Source organism: Eubalaena glacialis, chromosome 13 (assembly GCF_028564815.1).
Source record: "Eubalaena glacialis isolate mEubGla1 chromosome 13, mEubGla1.1.hap2.+ XY, whole genome shotgun sequence".
Taxonomy (NCBI): domain Eukaryota; kingdom Metazoa; phylum Chordata; class Mammalia; order Artiodactyla; family Balaenidae; genus Eubalaena; species Eubalaena glacialis.
The window spans coordinates 57,443,991-57,471,447 of record NC_083728.1 but is presented as its reverse complement, the minus strand read 5'-3'; the positions used below and the strand labels follow the sequence as shown (position 1 = coordinate 57,471,447).

The following is a 27,457-nucleotide window of genomic DNA, read 5'->3' as shown; positions in this document are numbered from 1 at the left end:
CGCTGCGCAGCCAGCCCACCCCCGCTCCAGTTCCCACAGACGCTCTGCTCATGGTGTGAGGCCGTGTCGTGTGGTCGTTCTCGCCTTCTCTCCCTCTCTCTCCCCCCTCCAAAAAGTACTGACTGGCCTCCTCTATCGTGTTTGCTGATCCACATGTGTTGGGCACAACTTTGACATTTCTTAACAAAAAAGAATTAAAAAGCGCCGAAAACCAGCGATTGTGATTCGGGTAGGCTGAGGGGGTCTGCCAAGGTGGTGCCTGGGTGTGTGGGGCCCCTTCCAGTGGTCATGTGCTGGCATGTCCCCGGGTGGATGGGCCTGGCCAGCTACCTGGCCTCTCCACAGTGGGTGGCCCAGGCCAGGGCCAGCAGGTGGGGAGGGGGGGTCCGGGCAGGGAGCTACTGTCAGCTGTCAATAAACAGCAGAAAATGGAGCTGCCTGGCTCACTTTTTTGGGGTATGTACATTGGGGCAAGTGGGGGGCTAGCCTGTTCCTGACAGGGAGGAGAAGTCACCAAGAGTGTACATCCTGGGGATGTCAACAGGAGCCTCCTGTCGTCCTCGCCCAGCTTCCCTCCCACTGGCTGCTGGTGCCTGTGCTCCCCAATGTCCTCAGGTGGCCTCTTCCTCCCCCTGAGGACCATCCCCACTCAAAGCCACAGTCTGTGCAGCTTTTATTTCAATCAGGAAGTAATCAAATTTATATACAGTCTAAAAACAGTAGAAAAGGTGAGTAAAAAGGCCCACAGTCCATCTGGAGTGGGGATGGAGGGTGGGCCTGGTGAGCGTCGTACCTGGCACCCAGACGGGCTGGGCACTGTCCTGGCAGTGACGATGACAAGGCCAAGCAGAGGGAGGCTCACTGGGCGCAGGGCAGGGAGGGCACTGTCTGTCTGCCTGGCTGAGTCTGCCTGCCTGTTCCCATGGGGCAGGCAGAGACCCCAAGACCAGCCATGTGGCTCGCCGGACTTGGACAGGCCTAGGTCAGGCCCAGAGGAAGCCAAGACCTGGCCTGGATTCTGTTAGCAAGTCCACACCTGCAGGCGAAAGGCTCTGTTTCAGGTGCCCCTTTGGCCATCCAGCCCCAGAACCAACTGCTGTCCATACCCGCCCTTCACTGCCCCCTGCCCAGGGCCGCTAGATCCCAACTCCCCCGCCCCCGCTCCCCCCATGCAGCCCCTTTGGATGGCCTGAGCCAAGGCACTGACCTTCACGGTGCTGTCCACGGCTCCTGAGAAGAGCCGGCCCCGGGACACAGCCAGCGCAGTCACACTGCCCTGGTGACGCAGCAGAGTCTGCGTGCAGATCATGTTGTCCATACTCCAGACCTGGGGGCACATGGGACATGAGGACCGCCCAGGCCTGGCACCCGCCCTGAGCCTCCCACCGTCGGTAGGCCAGCTCGCACCCTGAGAGACCGGTCGTAGGATGCGCTGAAGACTTTGGTCTGGTCTGGCGTTGAGATGACCGCCAGGGCGTACACAGTGCCAACGTGTCCTGTCAGGGTCCGCACCTGCTCCTTAGACTCAATGTCCCACACCTGAGGGGGTGGCACAGGCAGGTCAGAGACACAGACGAGGAAGACAGGGGCCCAGAGTCAGACCCTGCCCCTTGGCATCCACTCTTACGTGGATGAGGTTCTCGTAGGTGCCACAGACAATGTGGTGATTCGTCACGGCAATAGAGTAGACGCTGCCGCCAGATGTCTGCAGGACGTGGATGCAGTCGAGGGTCCGGATGTCCCAGATCTATGGGCAAGTGCGGGCCACTTAGTCCCAGGCCAGGTGCCTCATCCCCTGGGCCTCTCAGCAGCCCACCCACCACCCAGGGTGCATGTGAGGGTCTCCCCACGCTGGCAGCGTGGGGGCAGGGCAGATGGAGCTGGCACAGGGAGGGCGCACCTTGATTGTCTGGTAGGAGCCGCTATACAGGTAGCTCTGGGCGGCCACCAGGGCCCGCACCCAGTGGTTGAGGCCGGTGAGCTCCTTCTTCAGCTTCAGCTCGGTGCCCACAATGTCCCACACCTGTGGGAGCGGCCGTGAGCGCAGGCCTGGGGGGCAGGCACCGGCACCCTGCCGCCCCGCACACACGTACACCACCTTGCCTGACCTTGATGGCCTTCAGGGAGCCGCTGAAGAGCATGTTGTGTGAGGAGACCAGCGTGCACACCGGGTTGTCGTGGGCCCGGATCGTGTTCACCTTCTGCAGGTTCTGGATGTCCCAAACCTGGCGGGAGGGAGGACGGGAAGCCTTAGGCCCCGGCCGAGCCCAGGCCCCAGTGGCACAGCGAGCCTGGGGGTCCCGGCCCGCCCGCCGGCCCCACTCACGATGATGGTGCAGTCGGCTGAGCCGCTGTAAAGCTTGCACCTGGGGAAGCAAAGCCAAGGTGTCAGGGTGCGAGAAGCCAGTACCCTCGCTGACAATGCCCTGGCCAGGCTGGGGGAGCACTGGCCACTGGGAACCAGCAGCCTGGGCCACTGCCAGGATCACTGCTCAGCCCAGCCTCGGTTTTCTGTCTCAGCGAGGGGACCTTGGAAGTGGAGGCCCAGCCCTGTGCCTGCCTGGCAAGCATCTGACAGCTGAGCTGGGAGGTAATTACCCCTGTTAGTGTTGCTGGCAGTCAAGCTGTTGCTTCCTGTGAGCCAGCATCTCTCTCTCATACACACACACTCACACACTCACGCCCACAACATGAAGCCTCATGACACAAGACAGGAGGGAAGGTCTAGAAGGGGCACCCTGGGGGTGAGGGGGTGGCCAGGCAGGCTTCTCTGTGGTGCTGCGCCCCGGGCTCTGGCTGTCGGCCAGCAGTAGCTGAGCCCCTGCCTCCACTCTCTGGTCCCACCTCTGTCCTCTGGCTGCCTGAGGCTCTCCAGGGCCAAGGCTCTGCTCTGTGAATGTACAGCTTCAGAGGTGGAAGGCCCACATGCTGCCACCCATGATTCAGCCCTGCTCAGGGTCGAGGGCGTCTCCCAGGAGGAGCAGACAGAGCCACTCTAGGACACGTGCAGCCACGGACTCAAGCTCACGGTCCACAGGACCTCCCATCCCCGGCTCCACATGGGCCCTGTGGTCTGTGGACACACGTGTGCCTGTACTCACCCCTGGATGCAGAGTGCCAGCACAATGCCATCATGGCCCTCCAGCGTCTTCTGACACTTGTAGGTGGTACACGTGTCCCACACCTGCAGAGACCAGGATCAGGGCAGGTCCCAGCAGGGTCAGCCCAGTGGCAGGGGGCACCATGGCAGGAATGACATGAGCATGGGGGGAGGGGAGAAAGCCCCATCCATGGGCAGGCCTGGAGCCGGCAGAGGCTGGTGTGCAATGCCCACCCCTGCCCTGCCAGGCTGCCAAGCCCCTAGGCAAGACCCTACCCACCTTGATGGTCTTGTCAGAGGAGCCGCTGAAGAGCAGGTCCCCCATTGAGTAGACGCAGAGACACCAGACGGGGCCCTGGTGACCCACAAAAGTTCCTTTGCACTTGAAGATCTGCTGCGGGTCGTAGGCTGCAGAGAGATGGGGGAACTGGTGATGGGGGAACTGGAGGGGGCTTCGGGGATGGCGGCGGGAGCGGCAGTGGGCCCATACTCACATCCTAGGATGCCCATATTCAGCCGTGCATTGATGTGGGACAGCTCGTCCTGCGAGGCCAAGAGTAGAGCAGAGGGTGGGGTGGGCAGGGCTCCACAGCCCTCCATGGCCCCAGGCCTGAGCTCTGCCGGGGCAGGGCAGATGCAGCAACAGCCCTCCCAGCACAGACACCTAATCATAAGTGGGAACAAGCCTCCTGCTGGGACCCAAGCTGAGAGATGGTCCTGTGTCCCCCACCCCACCCCACCTCCCTGCATCTGGCCCCTGCCCGCTCACATTCAACATGGACGCGTCCCTCCGGAACTCCATGAGGTCCTCGCTGAGCTTGCTCTGGTTTTCATCCAGGACATCTGTGTAGCAGGGACCAGGAGAAGGGTGTCAGGGACCAGGAGGAGGGGCTGCACCCCTGCCACCTCTGGGCCAGGCTCTCACCGAACTTGAGCTCCAGGCTCTTCTCCAGCTGGTCGATCTTCTCTGAGAGCTTGCCCAGCATGGAGCGCAGGAAGGCGATCTCCTGGTCCTTCTGGGCCAGCGCCACGTGCATCTCGTGGAAGCGGTCATCCGTCTGCTGCAGGAACTCCTTCAGGCCCTCGAAGCGGCAGGTCTCCAAGTGCGTCTCATACGTGTCCTGGTTTCCGATGAACGTGCACCTGGAGGGACAGGACAGCTGCCCTGCCCACCTGCTCAACTGCCCGCCCAGTTGGGACCTTCCCTTTGCCTCCCCAACCCCAAGAATCTCTCTCAAATCCCACTTCTGTGCCCACTGCAGCCCCGATGGGCCACCATCCTCTGCATACCTGCATGCCCACCAACCCACCTACCCATCCTGCTTCTACCCAGCAATCCAGTCACTTCACTCCTGCTCAGAGCTCTTCAAGGGCTCCTCCACCACCTCACCAGCTTCCGCCCTAAAGAGCCAGCTGCTGCCTCTTCTCTCACCCCACCTCCCCTCTGCTCTCAATTCCGCCAGCTGCCGGAAGCCCTCACCCAGGTCTTTGCCTGGCTCGTGCCCACGCATGCATTCGTTCTCAGCTCGTGCCTTCCCCAACCACCCGCAGCTCCCTGACCGCTCCGTCCCCCGTGTTCCCATGGTGCGTAGGTCTCCTCAGCACCTGTACCTCGCTTTGTAATTACACAGACGATGGTGTGGTTCCCGCTAAGGTCGTCTCCCCAGAGCCCGGCAGACAGGCGGATCTCAACCAAGGTTTGCTGAAGGAGGGACCGTGAATGCCAGCCCAGGCCCACTCGTCCCCTCAGGCCCACCCACCCCCACCCCGGGGCAGCCCCGTGCGCCCACCCCCGCCCACTCACCCGTACTTGGAGTGGGGACACTTGATGTGCTCGCACTCCTTGAGGTGTGCCTCCAAGTTCATCTTGAGAAGGGGCGGGCAGCTGGGGTTGTTGGGGCACCGCACAGGCCTGTAGTCACAGCTGCCCTCGTGGTCCCTGGGGGAGGTGGGACGTGGGTGGGGGGAGGCTGAGTCCCCAGGGGCACCGGTTCTCAGTACCCCTGGGGGGTGGGGACTGGGGATGGAGGGGGGCACTTACTTCCGGGCGCTGAGCTTGATGGTGAAGGGACACCCTCGGGGGTCCACCTCAAAGACAGTGGGCTTCCCGCCCCCCACTGCCCGACAACCGTGCCTGCAGTGGATGAAGAGCTCGCCAATCTGCTCAGCCACCGCGATGTTGTTCACCACCACCGTCAGCTTGGCATTGTCCACGGGACACTTCTCTGGGGGGGAGGGCATGCTGACCCCACAGCCCACCCGGCCACCATCTCCCCTGGCAGCCCTGCCCTGGGCACTGTGGCCAGGCTGCTCTGGGGGAGACCATTCCCTGGTGGGCGGCAGGCCTGGAACACGCTCTCCCAGCTGGGTGGGCTGAGCCTCTGTCAGGGGCCTAATCCACCCGTCTACCTTCCCTCTGGAGCGCCCAGAACAGGAAAGGGTGCACGGCTGGGCCACCGAGAATGACCACTGTGTGAGCAGGTGGTGGCAGAGGCCTCTCAGTTGACCCGAGAGTCTGGGGCAGGGCCAAGAGAGCTGGGGACAGAGCATGGAGAGGGCCAGCCCTGGGCCAGCCGCTAAGGCCTGAGACAGTGAGGCCGGCAGCCTTGACAGCAGGGGCAGCGTCCGAGAGAGTGGGCGCTGTGCCCAGAAGGCCCACCCACACCCCCCGTGGGGCGGGCTCTGAGCTGCCATGCTCGTCAAGGTCTTGAGCCTGGCCTGAGCCTGGCCCGAGCAGTCACCCAGGAACCACTGCCGCAGGAGGACTAGGGAGAAGCAGCTGTGCAGCCAGGGTCTCCATCAGTGCTGGGCCCAGGCCGGACCTCCCCGGAGGGACCTCCCCACCGCTGGGGAATAAAGGTGGCCGAGCCTAGGCTGAGAGGGCCCTACCTGACTTCAAGGCGCATCTTCGACAGAAGGTGTGCTGTGGAGACAACGGGCGGATTGGGGTGTGGCCGCAGAGCTGCCCCCACCCCGTGCCCACTGCAAAGGGCACCTGCTGGGCGGCCAGACCAGGCCTGTGAGCGAGGCCAAGGCTCCCCATGAAAGGGGCCTCACGGTGGTGCACAGGTCGGGGAGGGGCAGCCTCACCCCACACGTGGTGATCACAGGGTCCTTGAACACACTGCAGCAGAGCTGGCAGCAGAGCTTCACCGAGGGCTGCTCGGCAAACACCAGCGGCTCCTAGAACAGGCAGGGCTGGGTGAGGGTGGGGCCTGGGACTGCTGACATGGGTGCGGGCACCCAGGGCACCCAGCCCCTTCCCCTGTGGGCCTGGGCTGCCCTCTTGGGGTGGAAGCACCTCGGCCGGGGTGTGTCCTGAGAGGAGGAGTCCGCTGAAGGCTAGGGCTGGGCCTGAGCTCCAGCAGACCTGAGCAGGAAGGATCCCTCCAGCCATGCCCTCACCCCATGACACCTACCCTCTCCCTGGGACAGAGACTAGAAAGGGCCCCATGTGGGACCCGCCTTTCATTCCCAAAGCTGATGCCTGGGCAGCCCCTGGGGTGGGGAGTGAGAAGAACGTGCCTGGGGGACCCAGCCCAGCCCCCCGAGTCCCTGACGTGGACCCGTGCGGATCAGGGGCCCCGATCAGGGCCTGCGGGGAAGGTGCCCCCACCGCCCCAGGACGGGGAGGGTCCCTTGGAGTCTGCACCGAGCCTGCCTGGCCACACCTACCGGCTCCTCCTCCTCCTCGGGCAGAGAGAACGTGGAGCGCAGGGACATGCTGGACTCCGAGTGCAGGGAGCGGACAGAGATGGCCGAGTCAGAGCGGCGCGGGGTGCTGATGGGGGGCTGCGGGCAGACAGGCGGCCGTCAGCTGGCAGGAGGGCTGGGCTCGGACCCCCGTCCCAGTGGGCGCCCACTTAGCCCACGGCCCGGCTGTGCGCGGGGAGCCGGTGTGACGCCCAGGCCCCGCCTGCCTGGCAGTCCCGGCCCTGTGGTTGGGACGCCTGCTCACATCTGCCAACTTTCTTTGTGTAAATGGAGAGACTTCCTGCTATTCAATTCTACGAGGACACGCTCGGCCTGCTTCCTGCTTCCCGTGAGGGAATGTAGGCCGCAGAGGGGACACCTCCACCAGCCAATCCTGGGGCGGGGGTGGCCACGGCCCTCAGACTGCTGGAGGGAAGGGGGTGGAAGGCTGGCCACGGGAAGCTGCAGGGCTCCAGGTGCCCGCTGGGCTCAGCCACCCACCTGGCCGTCCTGGCCGGGCACACTAGCCCAGGCCAGTGAGGCTCCCTAGGGGGAGGCGGGGACACCCCCACCAAACCCCAGCCAAGCTTCTGAGAGCAGAAGGGGGGGCCACGGGTGCTCGTCTCTGCCTGAGCCACCAGAAACACGGATCTGGGGGAGTGCCAGGGCAAGGGGTACTGTCCCTTCCTCCCCTCTGGGCCTGGAACCCTCTAGAAGAGATACTCCAAGAGCAATCGCTCTCCACGCTCCTCCCCTCCTGGCCCAAAGCTTCATTCATGAGCCATAAACCTCCTGCCTCCACGCCCAGCCCACCTGCCCCCTCTAGGTCCCAGCCACTCTGGGGCCTGGCTGCCTCTGTCTGAGCCTCTGTGGGTGTGGGGACTGTTGGAATGATCCCCTCCCCGCCAGCCTGGGGTGTGGGACCCACCGCGGGCAGAGGGAGGCTGGCCGGGCAGTTCCAGGGCCCGGCTTCCCCGAGCGGGTGCAGCAGAGATCAGTGTCCCCAGCATGCCCGCAGACAGGGACCTCCCTCACCAGGGCAGCGCCCACCAGCCGGGCCAGGCTTCGCTTCCCGCAGCAGTCCCAGAGCCGGGCGAGGACAGACAAACAGGGAATGGCCACTGTGACCCTGGCCACATGGCCTGGGCACCGACAGCCAGCTCCAACTCTGACCCAAAGCCCTTCCTCACTGACCCCAGCCTGGGCCTGTCCATCTCTCCCCACCTGCTGAACCCCGTCTCCCTCGTCAGGAACCCCAGACTTGGGGCCTCTGCCTCTACCCGGCAACCCACCCATTCATCCTCTGCTCAGCAACAGAGGAAGCTTTAAAAATGGGGATCTGGGAACTTCCCTGGTGGTGCAGTGGTTAAGAATCTACCTGCCAATGCAGGGGACACAGGTTCAAGCCCTGGTCCGGGAAGATCCCACATGCCGTGGAGCAACTAAGCCTGTGCGCCACAACTACTGAGCCTGCACTCTAGAGCCCGTGAGCCACAACTACTGAAGCCTGCGCGCCCTAGAGCCCGTGCTCCGCAACAAGAGAAGCCACCGCAATGAGAAGCCTGCGCACCGCAAAGAAGAGTAGCCCCCACTCACCGCAACTAAAGCCCACATGCAGCAACAAAGACCCAACGCAGCCCAAAAAAAAAAAATTAAAAAAAAAAATGGGGATCTGATCTTGTTACCCTCCCGAATGAACCTTCTGTGGCTCCCACCCCCACAAGATGGAGCCAAACTTGCCTCCTCTCAGCCTGCAGGCGCCACACTCTCTGGCTCAGCCACCCTCACCAGAGCCTCTCTCTGGAAACCCAGCCATGGGTGCTCAGGCCTCAGGGTGTCGCACATGCTGGGCCCCTGACACCAGCTTGCTTCACCCTCTGACCTGAGCTCGCGGCTGAGCCCCCACCTTCAGCTCCTCCTGGGCCCCGGGCGCCTGGAGGGAGGGCATGGTGGGAGGCGGGCTCTGGAGGGGTGGGGACGGGGGAGCAAGGCGCAGACCTACCATGCTGTCCTCCTCGTCCCGCGGGGAGTAGGCGAGGGAGCTGGAGGAAGAGGGCGTCCTGCGGTGCTGTTTGTATGTGCTCGTCCCATCGGCTGTGAAGAAAAGAGGGCTGAGATGCTGCGAGCGGGGCCGTGCGGGGAGGCCTGGCCACCGTGGCAGGCAGTGGGCTCCTTCGCAGATGGGCCAGGCAGGGGCGGAGGCTGGGCTGGGGGTTGTGGTTGCCTTCCCAGGTCTAACCAGTACCTGCAGCTCACCCGCAAGGCTCAGCCTGCCCTGGACAGTCCCAGTGCTGTGCCCAGAAGCTCCCAGCCCCAGCCCTGCCACCCACAGGCAGAGAGGTCCGAGGCCCCTCAGCTGGTACGTGGTGGGGCCAGGATGGCAGCCTGGTGGTCTAGGTCCCCTCTCCGCCCACCTCCTCCCCTGGTGCGGCCAGAATCAGGAACTGGCCACAGGCCCTCTTGGCCTCCTACAGGGAAGGCTGCTGAAGGCATGTCCCTCCTCCTCCTTCACGTCACCCCGGCTGCCCAGAGAAGGCACTGGTCAGGGGTCCACGTGGGAACAGGAGCCAGCCTCACAGGCCCTGAAGGCAGCAGCCAGAGGCCTACAGTGGCCAACACTGGTCTCAGGCCCCAGCCAGGGCCAGATGTCACAACAACCAGCCCCAAAGGCCTGGTTCATGATCCAGGCTTCAACTGGCTGCCCTGTGACTGGGCCTCAGTTTCTCTATCTGTAATGAGAGGGGCTGGGCGAGGCAACTGTTCGTGCCTGGTCACTGGCTCTGACCATCCCTGACACTGAGGGGGTCGCTGGGTTGGCCACGGGAGAGACAGGCCCCCGTTACTCTCTGCCCGGGAGCTTTTGACTGCCATGACAGGGTGCTACATGGTTTCTAAAGGTAGATAAGAAATTAAAGAACAATTACTCGGGTGATGCAATTAAGGGGTATGTTTATTTGCTTTTTCCTCAGAAAAGAACATCTAAGAAAAAAAGAGGGCTCTTTCACAGCCCCCGAGGGGGTCACCCAGCGGTAAAAAGGAGCCTGTGTGAGCAGATGTCCATGGCAGCCTGGTGACCCCGCCGAAAAGTGTATCCAGAAGATACCATGGAAAAGCAATTAAAAAACTAATTAGCAGCTGGTGCCCTCCTACGAGGGGCAGAGTCCTGAAAAGGCAAAAGAACACACACTGCTCCCCAGAAGCACCGGTCCTGACAGGAGGGGCCCCATGCCCTCGTGTCTTCGGGAATGAGGCTGTGCCCTCGTGGTCTAGTTCCTCACCACCTCCCAGAACACACAGTGCTGAGGGCTCAACCATGGGACCAGACTCGGGAAAGGACCCTGTGAGTACTTCTTATCACCTCCCCATGCCCAGCCTGGTCCCCAGTCCTGACCTTTCAGAGGCTGCTAGAAGCCTGGGTGGGACGAGTCAGGGGTCACTTGATAAAGGACAGGTGTGCAAAGTGGTGCCAGGGAAGTCGGGCAGCCCACCCCAGAGAGGCGGCAGGCGAGGCCCCGGAAGGCAGGTGCAGGAGGATGTGGGGGTGTGGGAGGAGGATGCGACAGTGGAACAGGAGGGAGCAGGATGGGGGACTCCTGCCCAGCCCAGGTTGGCCTGGGCTCACAGGCTCACCTTTTGTGATGGTGGTGACAGCCGAAAAGGCGGGCCCGAAGGTCGTTTCCATTCTGGTCTGGAGAGAGAACAGATGAGACTTGGCCTTGACCCCAGCGAGGATGTGGACACACACGTGGACATGAGCTGACATGCTTTCCCACTAACGAGTCCACATGCGTGCATATACTTGGACATGCCAACCACACACATGGCATGGCCCACCCGAGGGACCTCCAGGTAGGGAGAAGACTGCTCTGGAAGCTCTTCTGGGGCCCTGGGTATGTGGGGTGTGCACAGAGGCAGACCGTTCCCCGAGGGTGTCCCCCTTACCCCGGTGGCGGCGTCTGGGGTAGGAAGGTTGCTAGGCCCCCCGGAGAAGCGGTTGTAGCGGGCGCTCTTGCCCGAGCTCATGCTCTAGAGAGGCATCTAAGGTCCTCGGGCAGCGTCCCCTATGGGTGGAGCACAAATGAAGGGCTTTGGAGGTGGTGGCCAAGCCCCTGTCAGTTGGTGGGGCCGCTCCACACAGGCAGGCCCCCTCTGGCCAGTCCACCACAGGGCACGCTTCAGTCTCTCTCCACCACCAATCCCAACAAGGGCAGGTCCATGCGGGCAAAGTCCCTTCCCCTCCCTCCCGTCCCAGGTGTGCACAGGCCAGAGGAAAGGAGGAGACCCTGGGTGCAAGCAGGCAGCTGACACTCAGTTCTACCTTGCTTTAAGGCTTAGCCCTTTGGAAAAGCCCACCAGCTCCACCCCAGAGCTGGAGAGCCCCTCACCCCTGCTCTGTCTGCTCCTCTGGGTCCAAGGTCTGAATGTCCCTGGGGCCAAGGCTGGGTATACACGGCAGGACAAAGCCACAGGCCTGTTTCCTGCCAGGGCAGGTGTGGTCAGGCCGAAGCTGCCTGGTCTGCAGGATGTCGGGGATGCTGGCCATGCCCACAGAAAACCTGTGGGTGACGCACCTGGAGCCCAGCTCCTCACCACCCTCATCACATGCAGAAAGCCCCTTCAGGCGGGGGAGGAGCGAAGAGCTCCGACTCTTGACCTTGTGCAGGTCACCCACTCCAGGAACAAAGGGTGCCCCAGTGTGACCCAGTCTCAAGGGCTGGGGTGACAGGGAGAAGGCACGGTGGGAATCATCCCAGGTCTCTGGTGACTCCCACCCAAGAAGAGAGGGGCTAGATGGGCCCTGAGAGAGCTGGCCAGGCCCAGGTGTATCCACAGAGTAGGAAGAGATTAGAAAGAAAAGAAGACCCAGTCAGCAGCTCACACTAGGACGGGACCCCAGGGAGAGCTGCTCCATTCCCGAGACAGCGCCCACCCTGTGGTGGCCCTATCAGCAGGCACCCCCTGGGAGCGGTCTTCCCCATGTCAGGACCCTCAACAGTCTGTAGCCAGGAGCACAGTCTCCCCCTGCAGCGGTCGGCTGTGTTGACAGCCACGAGACCGCCGGCTTGAAGCCAAGCTCGCCACGGGGAGGAAGGCCACACGCTCAGGACTGCTGTCAACAGGCCCACTTGAGCTCTCCACCTCAGGAGACCCCCAGCAGCATCCCCTGGACTGTGGGCTCATTGCCTGGCGCCCGGCCCAGTCATCAGACCAGCATCAGGAACTGCTCTAGGAGGTCAGGCTCATCTTGCTCCTGGGGCCACGTGGCAGGCAGGGGCCCACCCTGTGGTCTGGAGTCCTGCAGGACTGTGAGGCTCCAGGGGGGAAGGGCTGCTAAGCCCCCCGCACTGTGGGAGAAGGCAGGAGATGCTCTCTGCCCCCTACTGTGAGTCCAGCAGAGAGCCACTGTACAGTCCAGCTGGTTCTGGCACCTTCTACACCAGGTCCTCCTGACCTGGACCATCTAGCGACTTCCACGCCCCACCCCCCCACGGCCAAGCAGTGTGACCTGGGGCCCACCCAATGGTCCCCCAACCCAGCCTGCAGGTCTGCAGGGAGGGGGTGGGCTCTCAACCATACTCCGCCCACTGCACTGTGCTCCCAAGCTGCCCACCCCTTCAAATGCCACCTGCACGCCACCCTCCCAAACTTTGAGACTCAGGCATTGACAGGGCGGCTCTTGGCCCCTGCAGTTGGCACTGCCATGAGGCACCTCCCCCGCAGGGCTCTGAGCCCCTGTGGGTCTGGCTAGATAGGGGGTCCTGAGAGCTTGGCCAAAGCCCCCCCGTCCTGCCCACCACTCTCCCTGCTGTGATTCGAGGGGCTTGGCTGCCTGCCCCAGCCCAGGCTGTCTGGTGGCTTGTCCTCTCAGGGGAGAGATGGGGGCTCCTGAGACTGGGCAGCGCCAGGCCCTCAGGCAGAGGGGTGAAAGGGGCTTGTCCAGAAGCCCACCTCCAGCCCCGCTGCGAGTCTGCACGCTAAGCAGGAAGTCTTGGGGGCCGCCCCGCTTGGGGTAAGGACACTCTGGCTGCGGTGAGGTCCAGACGGTGGAGCGTGGGAGCTCCAAGACTCATCGCATCAGCATGAAAAGCTCCGCCCTTTGGGGAAACCCAGGGTTGGCTCCAGCCTTAGCACCACAGGGGCGGAAGTGGGGGGTGTCACAGGGAGGCCACTGGTTGACACTGACCTGGATTTTACAATCCATCTGCTCCTTGCAGTGCAAGCTCCCAGGGCCAAGAAGCCAGCTGCTGGCTCCAGCAAGCGGCACCCACGGTCCGGGTGGCCAGGACCACAGCAGGCGCTCCCCCAGGACCTCAGCCAGCCCGCTGCCCACCCCCCTTCGGTGCCGGGTGCCCAAGTGCCTGTTGCTGCAGCCTGGGAGAGCTGGCGTCTGGCTGTCCTGCACTCTGAAGTGAAGTAAACAGAAAGGCACGCAGGGCCCGCAGGGCAACATGCAAATCGGGCCGGAAAGTCCGCAGACAGCCAATAGCGGTCAGGCCCGCAGCGATGACACAGGACCCCGTAGGGGACGTACAAGACTGGCCCGTGAACCAAGCTGAGTGAGGGAAGGAGGGAGGGAACCATTTCCCGGTTCACAGGGTTCAGTGTGCAGCCCCAGCCCTGGACAGGGGGGTGGGGGGAAGACCCTGCTCGCCCCGCCCACCCGGAACCAGAACCGGAGACTGCATCCACAGCATCTCGGAATTGAGCAAGATGCCCTCGGCCTGCCCTCAGGCCGGTCCCTGTGGGCTGCATTTCACAATAATAGTCTTCCCCAGTATTCTCTGGCTCTGGAGGCCAAAACCCAGAAACGCAACAGCACACGCAGCACTCCCCTGGCTGGGGCTACAGGGAGGCTGGGCCCAGCTGTCCTGGGGGTGTGCCCTGGCCCCCCAGGGGAGGAGGCCTCTTCCCCACCCCACAGTCAGCCCGAGGCTCTTAGGCAGGCAAGAAGTTGTCAACTAGAGCAAGAATCCTCACCCAACCCAGAGCCTGGCCTCTCTCAAACTGGGAAAAGCCGTGGGATGGGCCGACTAGGGAGACCTGGGGTTGGGGAGGGCGAGAAAGGGCTTCCCCTCAGTCCTTCCCCACTCCCTGCCAAGTCCCCACACCTCCTGTTCCCAGGTGCCTCAGCAGAGCCCAGGGGAGGGACTCAGGGATTCTATCCCAGAAAGAGAAAAGTCCCCAGGTCCTGATGGAAATGGGGCTGTCCACCTTGGATAAGGCTGATGGGAGAGTGGGACCTACGGATGCTTAGGGTCCGTGCAGGAGCAGCCTGTCCCCTGCCTCGCCTGAGCCAGGGGTCAAGACCCAGGGGTCTTTGTCCACCCACATCCATGTCTAAGGGGTTCCTGGGGCCTGCGGTGCACCCACCGCCCAATGAGGAACCAGAGATCTGCCCAGAACGCCCCAGCCCCTGCACTTCTCCACCACAGCCCCTCTTCAGGAAAGCCCCTCACCAGCCCCATTCTCTGAGCAGCCTGCGCAGGAGGGCAGGCCAGCTCCATCGGGGCCCCTCCTCAGCCTGTCCCCTGGAGGGAGCCCAAAGGGATCTTCTGGGGCCTCACCCTCAGGACTGTGGGACATAACCCCCCTTTCCCTTAAGAAGTACCCAGAGGGGGTGTGGGTTAGGCATGGTCCCGTGGCTGGCAGCCAGTGGAGCGGCGGCCTAGGCTGGTCATGCCAGAGCTGGGGGCAGGGGCAGTGGGGTGGCCAGACGAGGCCGAGCCCCACCTCAAGGCAGCTCCTCTGATAGCCCCAGGCAGCAGATGTGGTGGGGTTCCCTGAACAGCACATGCTGAGCCAGCGAGGGGGTGGACTGCCCTACAAATGCCGTCAGGCCATACGTTTGGCACCGACTGCCCCAGGGAGGAGCGTGGGTGGCTTGGGAATCCTCGGCCCTTCCTGCCACGGAGCCGTGGGTGGCCAGCTGGCTGGACTGTGGCCGGAGCTCCAGATGCAGCCCCTGGCATCACCTGCAGACTGCACAGCCCCCGAGTAAGCCCTTCCCTGGGCCCCCAGTCCCCCAGGCCCAAGCCCAGGCCAGGCTGCCAAATCCTATAGACACAGGCCCGGTTGCCATAGCAAAGCCACACACACTTCCCTTGGCTGTTTCTTGGAGTCCCCTTCATATGCCTTTTCCATCCCAAACAGGCAGGGTGTGATGCTGGGAACCCCCTCAGCAGGCCCTGATCTGAGGTCTGCCCGGCCTCCCTTCCCTCCCAGCACTCAGCCCAGACCTTTGCCCTCACCTTGCCATCCTTCCCTCAGTATCCACAGCCCGGACTCCCCAGAGGTTTCAAACCTGCCTGCCTAGACACCTGCTGTGACCTCCCCTCCCAAGGGCTCTGCCCCCTTGCACCCTCCACCCAGCCTCCTGGCCTTTCCTGTCCAGGTCCAGCCTCCCCAGCCTCCCCAGCCCCCTGTGCTAGAGGGAGGGAGCCTCTCCTGCTCTGCGGCCTGGCCTTAACCCCCACTTGGCAATGGGAATGCCTTCCCTTCCCCAGTGCCCTTGGGGCCAGCCTCATCTCCCCATCCTTTTTTTCCCGCATCTGATGGCCATGTATGAGGTGGGAACCTGGCCCAGCCTGGGGGACATCCAGAGGGCTTTCTAGAGGAAGGGGTTGGCCAGATCCAGAGCAGGGAGAGAATGTTCTGGGAAGAGGTGGCATTCATCCCCCTATCTCAGTGTCCGGCTGCAGGGCCACTTTTTCCTGTCCACACCTTCCCTCCACTTCAGTGCCCAGCCTAGCCTCAACTGCAGGGGCGGAACTGGGAAGCATGTTCCTAAATTAGTGGGTCTAAACTCATGGAAACAGGCCCTGGGCCTTCGCCCAAGAGCCAAGTGGCCAGCAGTGCCTGGGCCCAGTCTGCACCTCCAGGCTCCCTTGGCCGTTTTCTCATTGCTCCCTGTGTGGCTTCTGTCTCCTGGGCTTCCTCCTTCTTGCTCCCCTGTAGAAGTCAAGAAGCGCACGCAGTCTCTGGGCCAGATCTGGGTCTGGAGGTGACCGGGAGCGTGGAGGGCAGAGGTCTGGCCCAGCCCACTCCTCCATCTAGCCCTCACCATCCAGCCCTCTGGCACATTCCTCCAGTCCTGGTGTCTGCTGGGCTGCTCCTTCCCCACTGGGTGCCCTCCCTAGGTGCTCCTGGGATTGTTCACCTCTCCAAAAGGCTTCCAGACAGCCCGCCTCCTCCTGCCTAGGGCGGCCAAGGGCCAGGTGTGCACAGTGACGTCAGCAACCCCCCAATGCCCACCTCCTGCTTCGCCTGCCCCACCTGACTCCATGCTCCTCCGGGGAGCAACCATACCTCTTCTGCCCCACGGCCAGTGCACAGCGGACACTGAAGGCATCTGCTGAGAGGGGTTGGTAGGTCCATCTTCATGGGTCTGAGCCAGAGGTCTGAAGTCCTAGGTGCCCACCCACAAGTGCCAGACTCAGACCTGAGTTCAAATTCTGCTTCTGCCACTTAACAGGTGTGCAACTCTGGGCAAGTTACTTGTCTGCCAGGTCCTCGGATTTCTCACCTATTAAATGGAGTGGATGTACCCAAGTCTGGAAGGAACTGTGAGAGATGCCATGTGAGTTAACAGTGAAGGCTCCACTGACATCAGCTCCTCCCTGAAAACTGAAAATGGAAGCCGAGAGGCCACCCCAGGCACAGACAGCCAGCGAGGGGTCACGGCCAAGGCTGACCAAAGCCCTGTTCCTTCTGCTTCCTCTGTTGCCGCGGGCAAACTGAGGAGCTCCACCTTGCATGTAAGCCAGCCCCTCCCCAAGCCATGCCAGCTAGCGGCCAAATCACCGTGTCTGGGCTGCCGAAGCCTCCCAAGCGGCTCAGGCCCTTCAACTGCATCTTCTTCCATTTCCCAAACTGTCCATTCCTTTGTCCAGCCAACTGGCTAAGGTTCACATCCACTGCAGGCCAGGCCCTACGCTCCTTCCCAGCCTGTCTCTTTCAGCCAGACTGCCCTTTTCCCTGCTCTCCCCCTGAGGGAGGTTCTGGCTTCCTGGAGATAGTACTGCTATAGGATGCAGGCATCTTGAGACACAGGGCCTGGGGTTTCCATGGAGAAACTTGAATGCACAGAGCAGTGAAAGTGGGAATTTATGACGGAGAGGGGAAGGGGTGTGGGAAGGGAGAGGCCCAAGAAAAGGAATGAGGAAGAGAGAGTCCACATAGTTGGCCAAGGCCAGGGGGTGGGCAGGCCCCAGGAGAGGGGGCCTGTGTGTGTGTGTGTGGGGGGAGGGGTCTGAGGGATGGGAGAAGGGTGTGCTGACAGGCTGGGCAGCACAGAGCTCTAAGCAAGGGACACAGCAAAGTAGGGTGGAACCCCTCCCCACTAGAGCAGGGTGCGATCCAGCAGGACCCCAGACTCATCCGCAGCTGACCACCCTGACCTGGCTCAAGACAACCAGGCCCGGGCAGCCAGACCCAGTGAGAACTAGGAGAGGAGGGCCCCAACCCACTCTCCTCTGCACACAAGTCAGCCTCCTCGCTCTCTCCTACTTCCCCACTGAATCCAGCAGTCCATTCTCCACTCACAACCAGAGGCTCTTTACTAGACTTAGATCTGATGCCCTCTCTCCTGTGCTTGAGTTCTCCAACAGCTTCCCTTGTAAGCACAATATAATCCCCATCCTGCACTCTGGTGTGTTTTCACCAATTCACCTCTCACGACGTTGCCAGTCCCCACTGGTGTCCGCTGAGCTTCCTCACCCTGGGCCTTTGCACATCTTGCTACCTCTGCCCGAAAAGCTCTTCCAGCAACTTTCCAGGATGGGATGCTCACTGTAGGTGCCCCCTCCCCAAGCCATTCAGGAGCCCCCGGTACTCTCTTTCTCAACACCTTACTTCTTTTTTTCATAGCACCTATCACAAATCCTCATGACTGTGTCTGCGTATTGTCAATCCCGCGCCCCTCTCTAGATCACCCGCTGTCAAAGGGGGTACGCTTGGAAATGTCTGTAGACATTTTTGGTTGTCACCTCGGGGGTGGGGGAGGTTACTGGTATCTAGTGGGTGGACACCAGGGATACTGCTCAACACCCTACAAGGCACAGCAGGGAATGATGGGCACGAAGTATCAAGAGTGGCGAGGGTGACAAACCCTGCACGAGAAGAGCCTAGGAGAACTGGGATCATGCTCTCCGCAGTCTCCCCGCGCCTACGACAGTGCTGGGCATCCGGCGGCGATCAGTAAACGCAGGAAGAAGGAATGAATAAAGGAGAGAATGGAGAAAGGGAGTGAGTGACGGACCAGCTGACAGACAGACGGACTGACGGGGGAGACCCCGGCGCGTCTCAGCCCCGCCCCCCAGGCCCGACCCATTCCCCAGACACCAACACGCCGGCCCTTCGCCACACCGCGCGGGCCCAAGGCGCGAGCCCCAGGCCCGGCACGCCGCTAGGACACTCACCCGCCCGTGGCCGCTCGGGAACCGCAGCGCCACCCTCCCGCTTCATCGTGCCCCCTCTACCGCTGGCCGGGAAAGGGACAGGACGTTCGAGCCGGAAGCGCTCAGGCGCTGTGCCCGCCGGGATTTGCAGTTCCCTGGCTCTCGGGGCCCCAGGCGGCCGCCTTACTTGAGGCTCTTCAGAAACTACGACTTCCGGCGGCTCAGATGTTGCGGGGCGGGATTGGTGGCTTCAGAATCACTCTATGTTGCAGATCGGACTCTGATTGGCTATGTATATCCGTCGCTCACAGTTAAGTTCAATGGCCTCTGCAAAAGGGTGGAGCTTCGGGTGTCGGGTCCGGGAGACCGCCCCCAAAAGAAATGTCAAGGCTCGATTGGTGGAGACATGGAGAGTAGAGAAAGGAGCGTATCAGTGGTGAAGAGGGGAGATACTTCCGCTGAGATTGCCCAATCGCAGAGGTGGGGCAGTTTGTATAAAAGCTTGAGCCTCATGCTCCTGAGTTCTTTCCGGATCAAGTACGAAGTTGGAGAGGTTGTTCTTCCTCTTTCCTTACGGCACGGTCGAGGGAGGAACCGGGCCCGGAGGGGGTTGGGCAGGTGGCCCAAACCTGCCAGCCAACCTAGCCCCCGGGTCCAGCCTCCGCCTGAGACCCATCTTGGTCCTCAGCGTTCTACACGTTTCTGCTTCCCCCTCCCCCCAGTTCCGTTGGGAAGTCGGAATTTCCAGATCTGCTCTGTATAGGTAAGGCTGGGCTGGGCCTGGTTTCCCAAATTCAGTTCCGAGCCTGTGATGAATTGCTCTAATTTCTGACACCTCGTATGAAAACTGCACGTGCAGTCTGATTATTTTGCAAGACTGAGGCTTTAGGGTGCGCCCCCTTGATGGAAGGGTCTGGGGGGTGAAAACAGGTGTTGCCGGAAGTGGCAGGGTTGAGCATCTGTCTGCATTTGGGCGGTTTCTGACTTTCAGGACTGTCGGTGATCCGGCTGGAGACCTTGAGGTAAATCAGCATCAGTCTAAGGGCCTTGGTGCCCTGACTCGGATCCCTGGATTCAAGGTAGATCACGGGCCTTGCCCAGCTGCGCCTGGAGACCGCTGGCTTCTCCTTCTCTCTGCCTCTCTTCTTTTCTAAGGCTTCCCTCTTTGGCGGGAAGCTGGGATTTTGCGCCATTTGGGGAAAGGATTTCTTGAATCTCATTCCTAAATTGCTCCCGTAACATTGCCAAATCCAATGCTATGTCGGGTAGAATTCACAGGACCCCTTAGGTTTTATTTTTGTTACCAAGAAAGCAGGGTGAATGACTTTGGACTCTTCTGTTGCCTAGTCTCCTACCTCACCATCTACCGACACTCCTTTGCCCTCGTGCCACCTTCCATTGTGCCCAACTCCAGTAATCCCACTCTATGCAGCTCCTGTAATTAGAGACCTGGGGAATCAGAGAACCCTCCCGTTATTCTAGACAATCTTCTCTTAACCACATCCCAACTCTTAAGGGAGAAACAGAGCCCTTCCTACTCTACAAGTACCTGTACTTCTCCAGATTCTCTTGGCCAATCCCAGACCCTTCTTCCCTATGCCCTTCTGTACCCAACGATACCCCAGGTTGAAAATGCTGGTCCTGCTGGAGTAAGCCATAGTGGAACTTCCTATCACCCAGGATCAGGGAGAATATGCCCACTTAGGGAAGTGGCAGATGGCAAAGGCATAATCAAGAGTACATGCGCCCTTCTTCTTAACCGATTTAGCCCAATGCAAACAAAGACTGGGCCAATTTTCTGAAGACCCTAGTAGGTTCACGGATTTCAAGCCCTAATCCTGGCCCTTGATTTAACTTGGAAGGGTGTCCAAATGGTCTTACCTACCTGCTGTACCCATGAGGAGAAGCAGAGGATATGGGCAGCAGCACAGGTGTACGCTGACCAGTTCGCCAGGGACCAGCCCAACATTTATGTTGTTTGGGACGCAGTCCTAAATCATATAAGCCCATTTGGGATTATAATTGCCTGGGGGGGGAAAGGCCAGGAGTCACAAGGTCCAATGCCTATTAGAAGGAACAAGAAAGTGCATTTGGAAGCCAGTCAACTATGAAGAGGTCAAGGAAGTGACCCAAGAGGAAGAAGAAAGCCCTGTTCTCTTTCAGGGACAGCTTGTGGAGGCTTTTTAGAAAATTTGCTAACGGATCTCTCTGCTCCCAAGGGTCAGTCCCTGCTGCCCCTGATATTAGGCAAAAACTCCAAAAGTTACAGTTAGGCCCACAAACTCCTAGAGGTGACCTTTGGAATATTTAATAATGGAGATCAAACTGAGGAAGAGGATAGAACTCAACATGGAAGAAGGCAGGCCAAGGCTCAAGCTAAACTGATAGCTGTTGCTGTCAGCCATGCCTTGCAACCTCAGGGCAACCCAAAGGGGGCAAGAAGGTTCAACCATCAGTCCAGAGGCGAGACCAAGGGGGAATGCTTCAAATGCAAGTCACCTGGCCATTGGGCCCATGAGTACCAGGAGAAGCTCCCGGGCCTTGCCCAGTCTGCAAACAGACCAGTCACTGGAGATGGGACTGCCCTTGGTCCTCAAGGGGAATGGGGGCTCCTGCTCCTGAGATGGCCATGCTGGATGACTGAAGCAGCCCAGGGATTCTCACGGCTCCCCCCGCCCCGCCCCCACAAGATGTCTACCTCCCTTGAGCCCCTGGTGGCAGGTAAGATCAAGTTTTTAAATTGATACAGGAGCCACTTACTCTGCCCTGATTTCTCACGCTGGGCCTCTTTCCTCTAAAAGCTGCAGTGACTGGTGTCAGTGGAAAGCCTTGTACCCTTCACTGGGGCTCTCACTTGCCATTTTGAACATGCCTTTTTAGTTGAGTGTCCTACCCCACTACTAGGGAGAGATCTTTTGGGCTCCCTCAAGGTGATATTACGGTTAGGAGGCCCCGAGCAGAGCAGCCCTTTATCTTAACCCTGGCCAAGGCAGATCAACACAAGAGCAAGGGCTTGTTTCCAGGCGTATTCTACAAGCAGTGAACCCTGCAGCAAACTGGACAAAGGAGTCCCTGGGAGGGCCATAAATGCCCAACCTGCAGAAACTAGCCTTAAGCCAGAAGCTGCTTACCCTAACCAGAGACAGTACCCCATTAAGTTAGAGGCAAAAAAGGGGTTACAAACCCTCATACATAAATTCTTAAAATGTGGCCTCTTGGTTCCCTGTTAGTCGCAATGCAATACTCTTTTATTGTGTCAGTTAAGCCTAATGGGGGGATATAGGATGGTGCAAGACCTCAGCAGTAAAAGAGGCAGTAGTTCCTATACTCCCCGTTGTGGCCAATGCTTATAAGATACTAGCCCAAGTCCTTGAAAATGCTAAATGGTTTACTGTGCTCGACCTCAAGGATGCCTTCTTTTACATCCCAGTTCATCCCTCACAATCTGTTTGCCTTCGAGTGGACTAACCCCCACTCGGGCCAGATGCAACAATACACCTGGACAACACTACCTACCACGGGTTTGGGGACAGCTCACAGTGTTTGCCCAGGCCCTAGGAAAGGAACCAAGGGAAATAGGTCTAAAAGGGGCTATGCTACAGTATGCACATGATATATTAATATGTAGCCCCACCGTGGAGGCTCAAGTGAGAACATCATTGAAGTTCTTAATTTCCTTGAGGTCCAGGGTTACAGGGTCTCCCAGAAAAAGGCACAAATCTCAATGCAAGAAGTTAAATACATGGGACACATTATAAACCCTGGAAGTAGACAGCTGTCACAAGATAGAAAACAAGTATGTTAGGCCTAAGTGCCCCAAAGACGTTTCTTTGTACCTTTCTACAAAGGTAAAAAGGCAGGGTTTTGCTGACTCTGGATCCCAGGGTTTGGGCTAATGTCTAAGCTCCTATATGAAGCCATTAAAAGCCCAGGTACAGAACCATTACTTTGGGCTGAGGAACACAGGAAAAGGCTTTTAATAGTATCAAACAGGTCCTCATTAAAGCTCCTGCTCTGGGTCTCCTCAATTTTAAAAAGCCATTTTTGTATTTGGCTGAAAAGCAGGGGACCTAAAAGAAGTCCTAACCCCCTAAAAGCTCTGGAGGTCCTAAAAGAAGCTAGAAGTTCCTCACCCAATAGGCTATTTTTCCACACAACTAGATGATGTGCCCTGAGGTTGGCCTGGCTGCTCTCGGCCAGCAGCTGCCACCACTTTATCAGTGGAAGAAGCTAATGAGCTTACCTTGGACAGCCACTGGAAGTCCAGACCCCTGCCCCCCAACATCAAGTACAAAGGATTCTAGAGATCAAAGGCCACCGTACTAAGTACCAGGGTTTACTTCTTGACTCCCCAGAGGTAACCCTCAAAACTCCCAACACTGAGAAAAACGGAACCCTCTTACACTGTTGGTGGGAATGTAAATTGGTGCAGCCACTATGGAAAACAGTATGGAGGTTCCTAAAACTACAGTTGCCATAGGATCCTGCAATCCCACTCCTGGGCATATACCCAGACAAAACTATAATTTGAAAAGATACATGCACCCCAGTGTTCACTGCAGCACTATTTGCAATAACCAAGACTCGGAAACAACCTAAATGTCCAGTAGAGTAGTGGATAAAGATGTAGATATATACAATGGAATACTACTCAGCCATTAAAAAGAATGAAATAATGCCATTTGCAGCAACATAGATGGACCTAGAAATACTAAGCGAAGTAAGTCAGACATAACATGATATCATTTATTTGTGGAATCCAAACTACAAAAAGGAACATCTGTGAAACAAAAACACTCAGACATAGAGAAAAGACTTGTGGTTGCCTGGGGGAGGGAAGGACTAGGAGTTTGGGGTTAGTAGATGCAAACTAATATATAGGATAGATAAACAACAGGGTTGTATTGTATAGCACAAGAAACTGTATTCAGTATCTTGAAATAAACCATAACGGAAAAGATGGAAAAGTATATACATATAATTGAATCACTTTGCTGTACACCAGAAACTAACAACATTATAAATCAACTCTACATCAATAAAATTAAAAACTTGCCACACCCTCAACCCAACTACACTGATGCCTGCTGAAATCCCAAAGGTAATACATTCCTACCTTGACCAGGTTTATCCCTATTGGCCTGATATGACAGATCAAGACATTGACAATCCTGAGGTAGAATGGTTTACTGATGGCAGTTCATTAAGGACGGGCTCAGGAGGGCAGAGCATCATAGAGGTGAAAATTTTGTGCAGCCCAGAAGGCCGAACTCTAACTCAAGCCTTAATCCTAGGGGAAGGAAAAATTATAAACGTATACACAGGCTCTAAATATGCCTATCTCGTTCTACATGCCAATGGAGCTATATGGAAAGAGGACTTGAATGCAAAAAACCCCCCTGTAAAGTATGGGGCTGAGATCTCACAGGCAGCTCAAAAACCAAACAAATCAAGTAACAGTCATTCACTGCCATGGACACCAAAAGGGAATCTCCCAAATTATCAAAGGAAACAACAGGGCAGATGGAGAAGTAGAGAAAGCAGTCCTGATACAACAAATGACATTAATCCCATCCCTTACCCCTTCTAACGTGCCCAGGTATTCCTGAGGAAACCTGGGCACGAGAAAAAGGGTGAACTAAGGGAACAGAAGGCTGGTGGCGCATCAAAAATTGCTTTTTCTGACCAATGGAAAATTAAAGGGCTACGTGATTTTTCTCCATCTGGGGAAGGATACTGTGTCTACAGTGGTTTTCTGGCTTTTAACAAGAAAATGACTCCCAGATATAATCAAAGGGTTACTCGAGCCTGCGCCCTCTGTGCCACCCATAAATAAGGAGGCCATCTCAAGCCCCCCGCTTTTGTGAGCCCAGTCCAGCAACGTGGGCCTTAGCCAGGAGAGGACTGGCAAATGGATTTCACTCAGATGGCTTCTTTCCAGGGCTTCAAATATTAGTCTTTGTGGGTAGTTTTACTGGATGGGTGGAGGCCTTTCCCACTAGGACAGAAAAAGCAACTGAAGTGGCTAGAGCACTTCTGAAGGAAATTATCCCTAGGTTCAGGTTGCCCTGACACCTCCAGATTGACAGTGGACCCTCAATTCATAGCAAAGTTTACCCAAAAGACCCTAGGAAATACTACCTTTATTTGTCCTGCAGACCTCAGTCCTCAGGAAAGGTGGAACAGACCAATCATACCCTAAAGAAAACCTTGGGTAAACTCTTTTGTCAGGAAATACCAGAACCTGATAATAGCAGGTGGTGCCACCTGCTGCCAGCAACTCCTAAGGGTCGGGGCAGCCCCTAAAACAACTAGGTTGAACCCCTTTTAAATGACATGGTAGGCTATTTCTCGCCCTGGGCATGGTAACCAGCCTAGAAACCCAGGCACACCTTAAATACATTATTAACCTGGGCCAGGTCCGAAGGGCTATTCAAGAATATGGAAACAGTTCAGCTCTCCCCAGATAACAGCCCCAGTTACTCCATTGTAAACCCTGGGTACTGGGTGCTCTTAAAGACCTGGAAAAATGAGTCCCCTGGTGACCAGCTACTCCCAAAGCAAGAGTCTTTATCAAGTTTTGCTAAGCACCCCTACAGCGGTTAAACTTCAGGGAGTCACTGGTTGGGTCCATCTACCCAGAATTAAACTTGTTTCCACTGATGTGTTGCAGGAACCTGAAGACCCACATCCCAGCTATTCCTGTGAACCTGCCCAAGACCTCAAATACCTCTTCAAGAAGGTGATCCCCAAGCCAAGTGACAACCGCATTGATAAGTAAACTCTCACTTTGACATTAATTTTTTGGGGCTCTGCGGGTAACAAAAGCAAGATAAGTGACAGTAGGCTGAGAGCCCGTATTTGCTACTGGGCTCTTGTTTATTGCAGGATTTCTTTTAATGCTACTTGCATTCCGGTTGCTTCCTAAATTAGAACTCTGATTGATGTCATTATGAAGTTCAGTCACCCTGACTTTTCTCCCCCTCCTTTGGGGGTTCATGTCAGGGGAGTGAGGATCCAACACAGTAGTAAATCTCTCAAGAATTATTGCTCAGGGAGAGAATCTGTCTCAGTGCTGGGTCTACCATCCCAATCTTCAAAGCGACGCCTATAAGCTTAAAGAACTAAGCTACACACCCAGTAATGATGACCTTGAACTTACTCTGGCTGAAGGTCCTGCGACCCCTGCTCCCCTCAGAGTCCACATCCAACCCTTGGCACAGCTTCCATGCCTGGACCTGACCCCTCTCGTTAGTGCATCCAGCACACAAAGCTTCCCCCCATCAAAGCATATTTGTTTTCTACTCTGTCATAAAGGTAACTCATCTTGCTGCCCATGCCAGAAGCCTGGAACTAAATTCTGCAATGCACCAGCGGTTGACATCACTGCCATTACCCCTAATTTTAATTGCGAAGACCAAACAGGCAACGCCACCCATTGGTGCCTCCAAGATCAGCTGGCCGGTGGGATGTGTGTCTCCTGGACAGGCCTGGCGCCAAGCGTCTAACACACATCTTCCCTGCGTGTGGTACATGTTTTTTGCCTCTCCCAAAGCCTTCGAAAAGACTCATACACCCTTATTCAGTGGTGGGATCCTCTCCTCCAACTGTACCGGAACCCCCGCCTTGGGCGGACTCTACTGAAGTGGTTTAATTCCACAACAGTACGTCAGGCATGTGCCCCTCTCAGACATCTATTCCTTTGTGGTCCAGGTGCAAACTGACTGTCCTCTTCAAAAAACCCCAATTCCTCTTTCCCTTTCTTGGGATTAGCTGTGGCCTTTCCTTGTATAGACAGTGCTCTGTTTACAGGACAATGTAACGCTAGGCCAACTGAGTAACCAAACAAACCCAGGTACTGCCATCTATAACATCACCCACGCCTGGGGCAAAAGGGCAATTGGCCTCCTTTCGCCAGGAAATGGAGCTGCCGTTGGTTTGGTGGCCCCTTGGGGAGGCTTTGTTTATCATGAAATGGTGCTCCGCAATCTTTCAGTTGCCCTGTCCTGAGTGCATCCACAGGGAATGCACTCACCAGACTCTCATTGTCTCTAAGTTCCTTGGCTAGTAAAGTGATGGCTAATAGACTGGCCTTGGACTTCCTCCAAGCCGAACAAGGAGGAGTATGTGCAGTTATCGATACGACATGTTGCACCTACATCAATAATACTGGGCTAGTAGAAGAGGACGTCAAGAAAATGTGACCACGCCAAATGGCTTCATTCCTTCGGACAGGGTAACCCAAGCGCTGACTAGACTGCAATTGAGGTGTTACCAAGTGTGACCTGGTTCTTACCCCCTGCTTGGGCCTCTAGTTGCCATAATGCTTTTACTGAACTTTGGCCCCTGCCTTTTTTTTTTTTTTTTAATTTATTTAATTTCTTTATTTTTGGCTGCGTTGGGTCTTTATTGCTGCGTGTGGGCTTTCTCTAGTTGTGGCGAGCGGGGGCTACTCTTCCTTGTGGTGTGTGGGCTTCTCATTGCGGTGGCGTCTGTTGCTGCAGAGCACGGGCTCTAGGCGCGCGGGCTTCAGTAGTTGTGGCACACGGGCTCAGTAGTTGTGGCTCGCGGGCTCTAGAGCGCAAGCTCAGTAGTTGTGGCACGTGGGCTTAGTTGCTCCGCAGCATGTGGGATCTTCCCGGACCAGGGCTCGAACCCGTGTCCCCTGCGCCGGCAGGCGGATTCCCAACCACTGTGCCACCAGGGAAGCCCTTGGCCCCTGCCTTTTTAATCTGCTTGTTAAGTTTGCTTCCAGGTTGCAACAATTCCACGTCAAGATGATAGTGATGCAGGAATTCCAGCCATTCCCTGACATAGATCCTACCAGAATAACAGCGGAAGTCACCCTGGGGCCCCTGGACAAGACAGGGCGAGAGTTCCGTGGCCCCAATTAGGTAGGGTCCACGAGCCCAGTGCCAGCCTGAAGAAGCTGCAGAAGACAGACCTCCGCCCCTTATCCTCCCAATAAAGAGTTCTTGGGGTCCACGTCACTTGGGAGATTTGAGGTAAGAGATAGGTGGCTGAGCAGCTGCAACCATTCTCCTGCTGACACTTCAAGATAAGGTACTAGCAGGAGCTTCAGGCCCTGACTGGGTGGAAGACAAAGCGACTACAGTTTCCTCATTCTTGTGGTCAAGGGGATTTTCCAGCCCAACACATCTGTTTCACAGTCTTGGTCTCTGCTGGATTCTTGGTCTCGTTGGATTCTTTCCTCAAAGGAGACATCTGTAAGTCTCTGAAGTGCTTAGCAATAAAGCAAAGGTGGTGA

At 57.9% G+C, this 27,457-nt stretch overlaps 1 protein-coding gene, 1 long non-coding RNA gene and 1 other non-coding gene across 7 annotated transcripts; 2 read left to right on the top strand and 1 right to left on the bottom strand.

Annotated features, from left to right (window-relative positions):
- Positions 1 to 656: 656 nt before the first annotated feature.
- TRAF7 (TNF receptor associated factor 7) lies at positions 657 to 18,304 on the bottom strand. Of its 5 annotated transcripts, XM_061208434.1 has the most exons (22): positions 18,211 to 18,249; positions 16,100 to 16,354; positions 10,736 to 10,854; positions 10,424 to 10,481; positions 8,796 to 8,887; positions 6,776 to 6,892; positions 6,191 to 6,283; positions 5,990 to 6,023; positions 5,142 to 5,325; positions 4,905 to 5,039; positions 4,026 to 4,243; positions 3,870 to 3,943; positions 3,595 to 3,643; positions 3,381 to 3,508; positions 3,102 to 3,184; positions 2,327 to 2,366; positions 2,109 to 2,225; positions 1,901 to 2,023; positions 1,628 to 1,747; positions 1,408 to 1,539; positions 1,208 to 1,327; positions 657 to 1,036 (listed from the first exon to the last, which is right to left on the bottom strand). In XM_061208434.1, the coding sequence occupies exons 3-22, from the start codon at positions 10,814 to 10,816 to the stop codon at positions 1,022 to 1,024; spliced, it is 2,013 nt and encodes a 670-aa protein (XP_061064417.1). In that variant the 5' UTR covers positions 10,817 to 10,854; positions 16,100 to 16,354; positions 18,211 to 18,249; the 3' UTR covers positions 657 to 1,021. The 5 variants fall into 5 exon arrangements, with proteins under 5 accessions (XP_061064417.1, XP_061064416.1, XP_061064419.1 ...); XM_061208433.1 differs by lacking the exon at positions 16,100 to 16,354 and having other exon boundaries at positions 18,211 to 18,303; XM_061208436.1 differs by lacking the exon at positions 16,100 to 16,354 and having other exon boundaries at positions 4,911 to 5,039; positions 18,211 to 18,303.
- A 427-nt stretch (positions 18,305 to 18,731) lies between these two features.
- Positions 18,732 to 27,457, top strand: LOC133103268 (uncharacterized). Its single transcript, XR_009703239.1, has 4 exons — positions 18,732 to 18,952; positions 19,181 to 19,268; positions 24,863 to 24,966; positions 25,507 to 27,457. It is a non-coding gene; the product is annotated as an uncharacterized LOC133103268 (long non-coding RNA).
- LOC133104544 (small nucleolar RNA SNORD60) lies at positions 18,993 to 19,075 on the top strand. The gene has a single exon (XR_009703607.1). It is a non-coding gene; the product is annotated as a small nucleolar RNA SNORD60 (small nucleolar RNA).

Bases quoted from the DNA above. Each gene is read 5' to 3' on its own strand.
- TRAF7 (XM_061208433.1), bottom strand. From the start codon at position 10,816: ATGAGCTCGGGCAAGAGCGCCCGCTACAACCGCTTCTCCGGGGGGCCT. The intron at 5,326-5,989 runs GTAGGGCCCTCT...CCTCCCCCCCAG, and splicing joins AAGATGCGCCTTGAAGTCAG to AGAAGTGTCCCGTGGACAAT. The intron at 1,748-1,900 runs GTGCGCCCTCCC...ACTTGCCCATAG, and splicing joins GCTCCTACCAGACAATCAAG to ATCTGGGACATCCGGACCCT.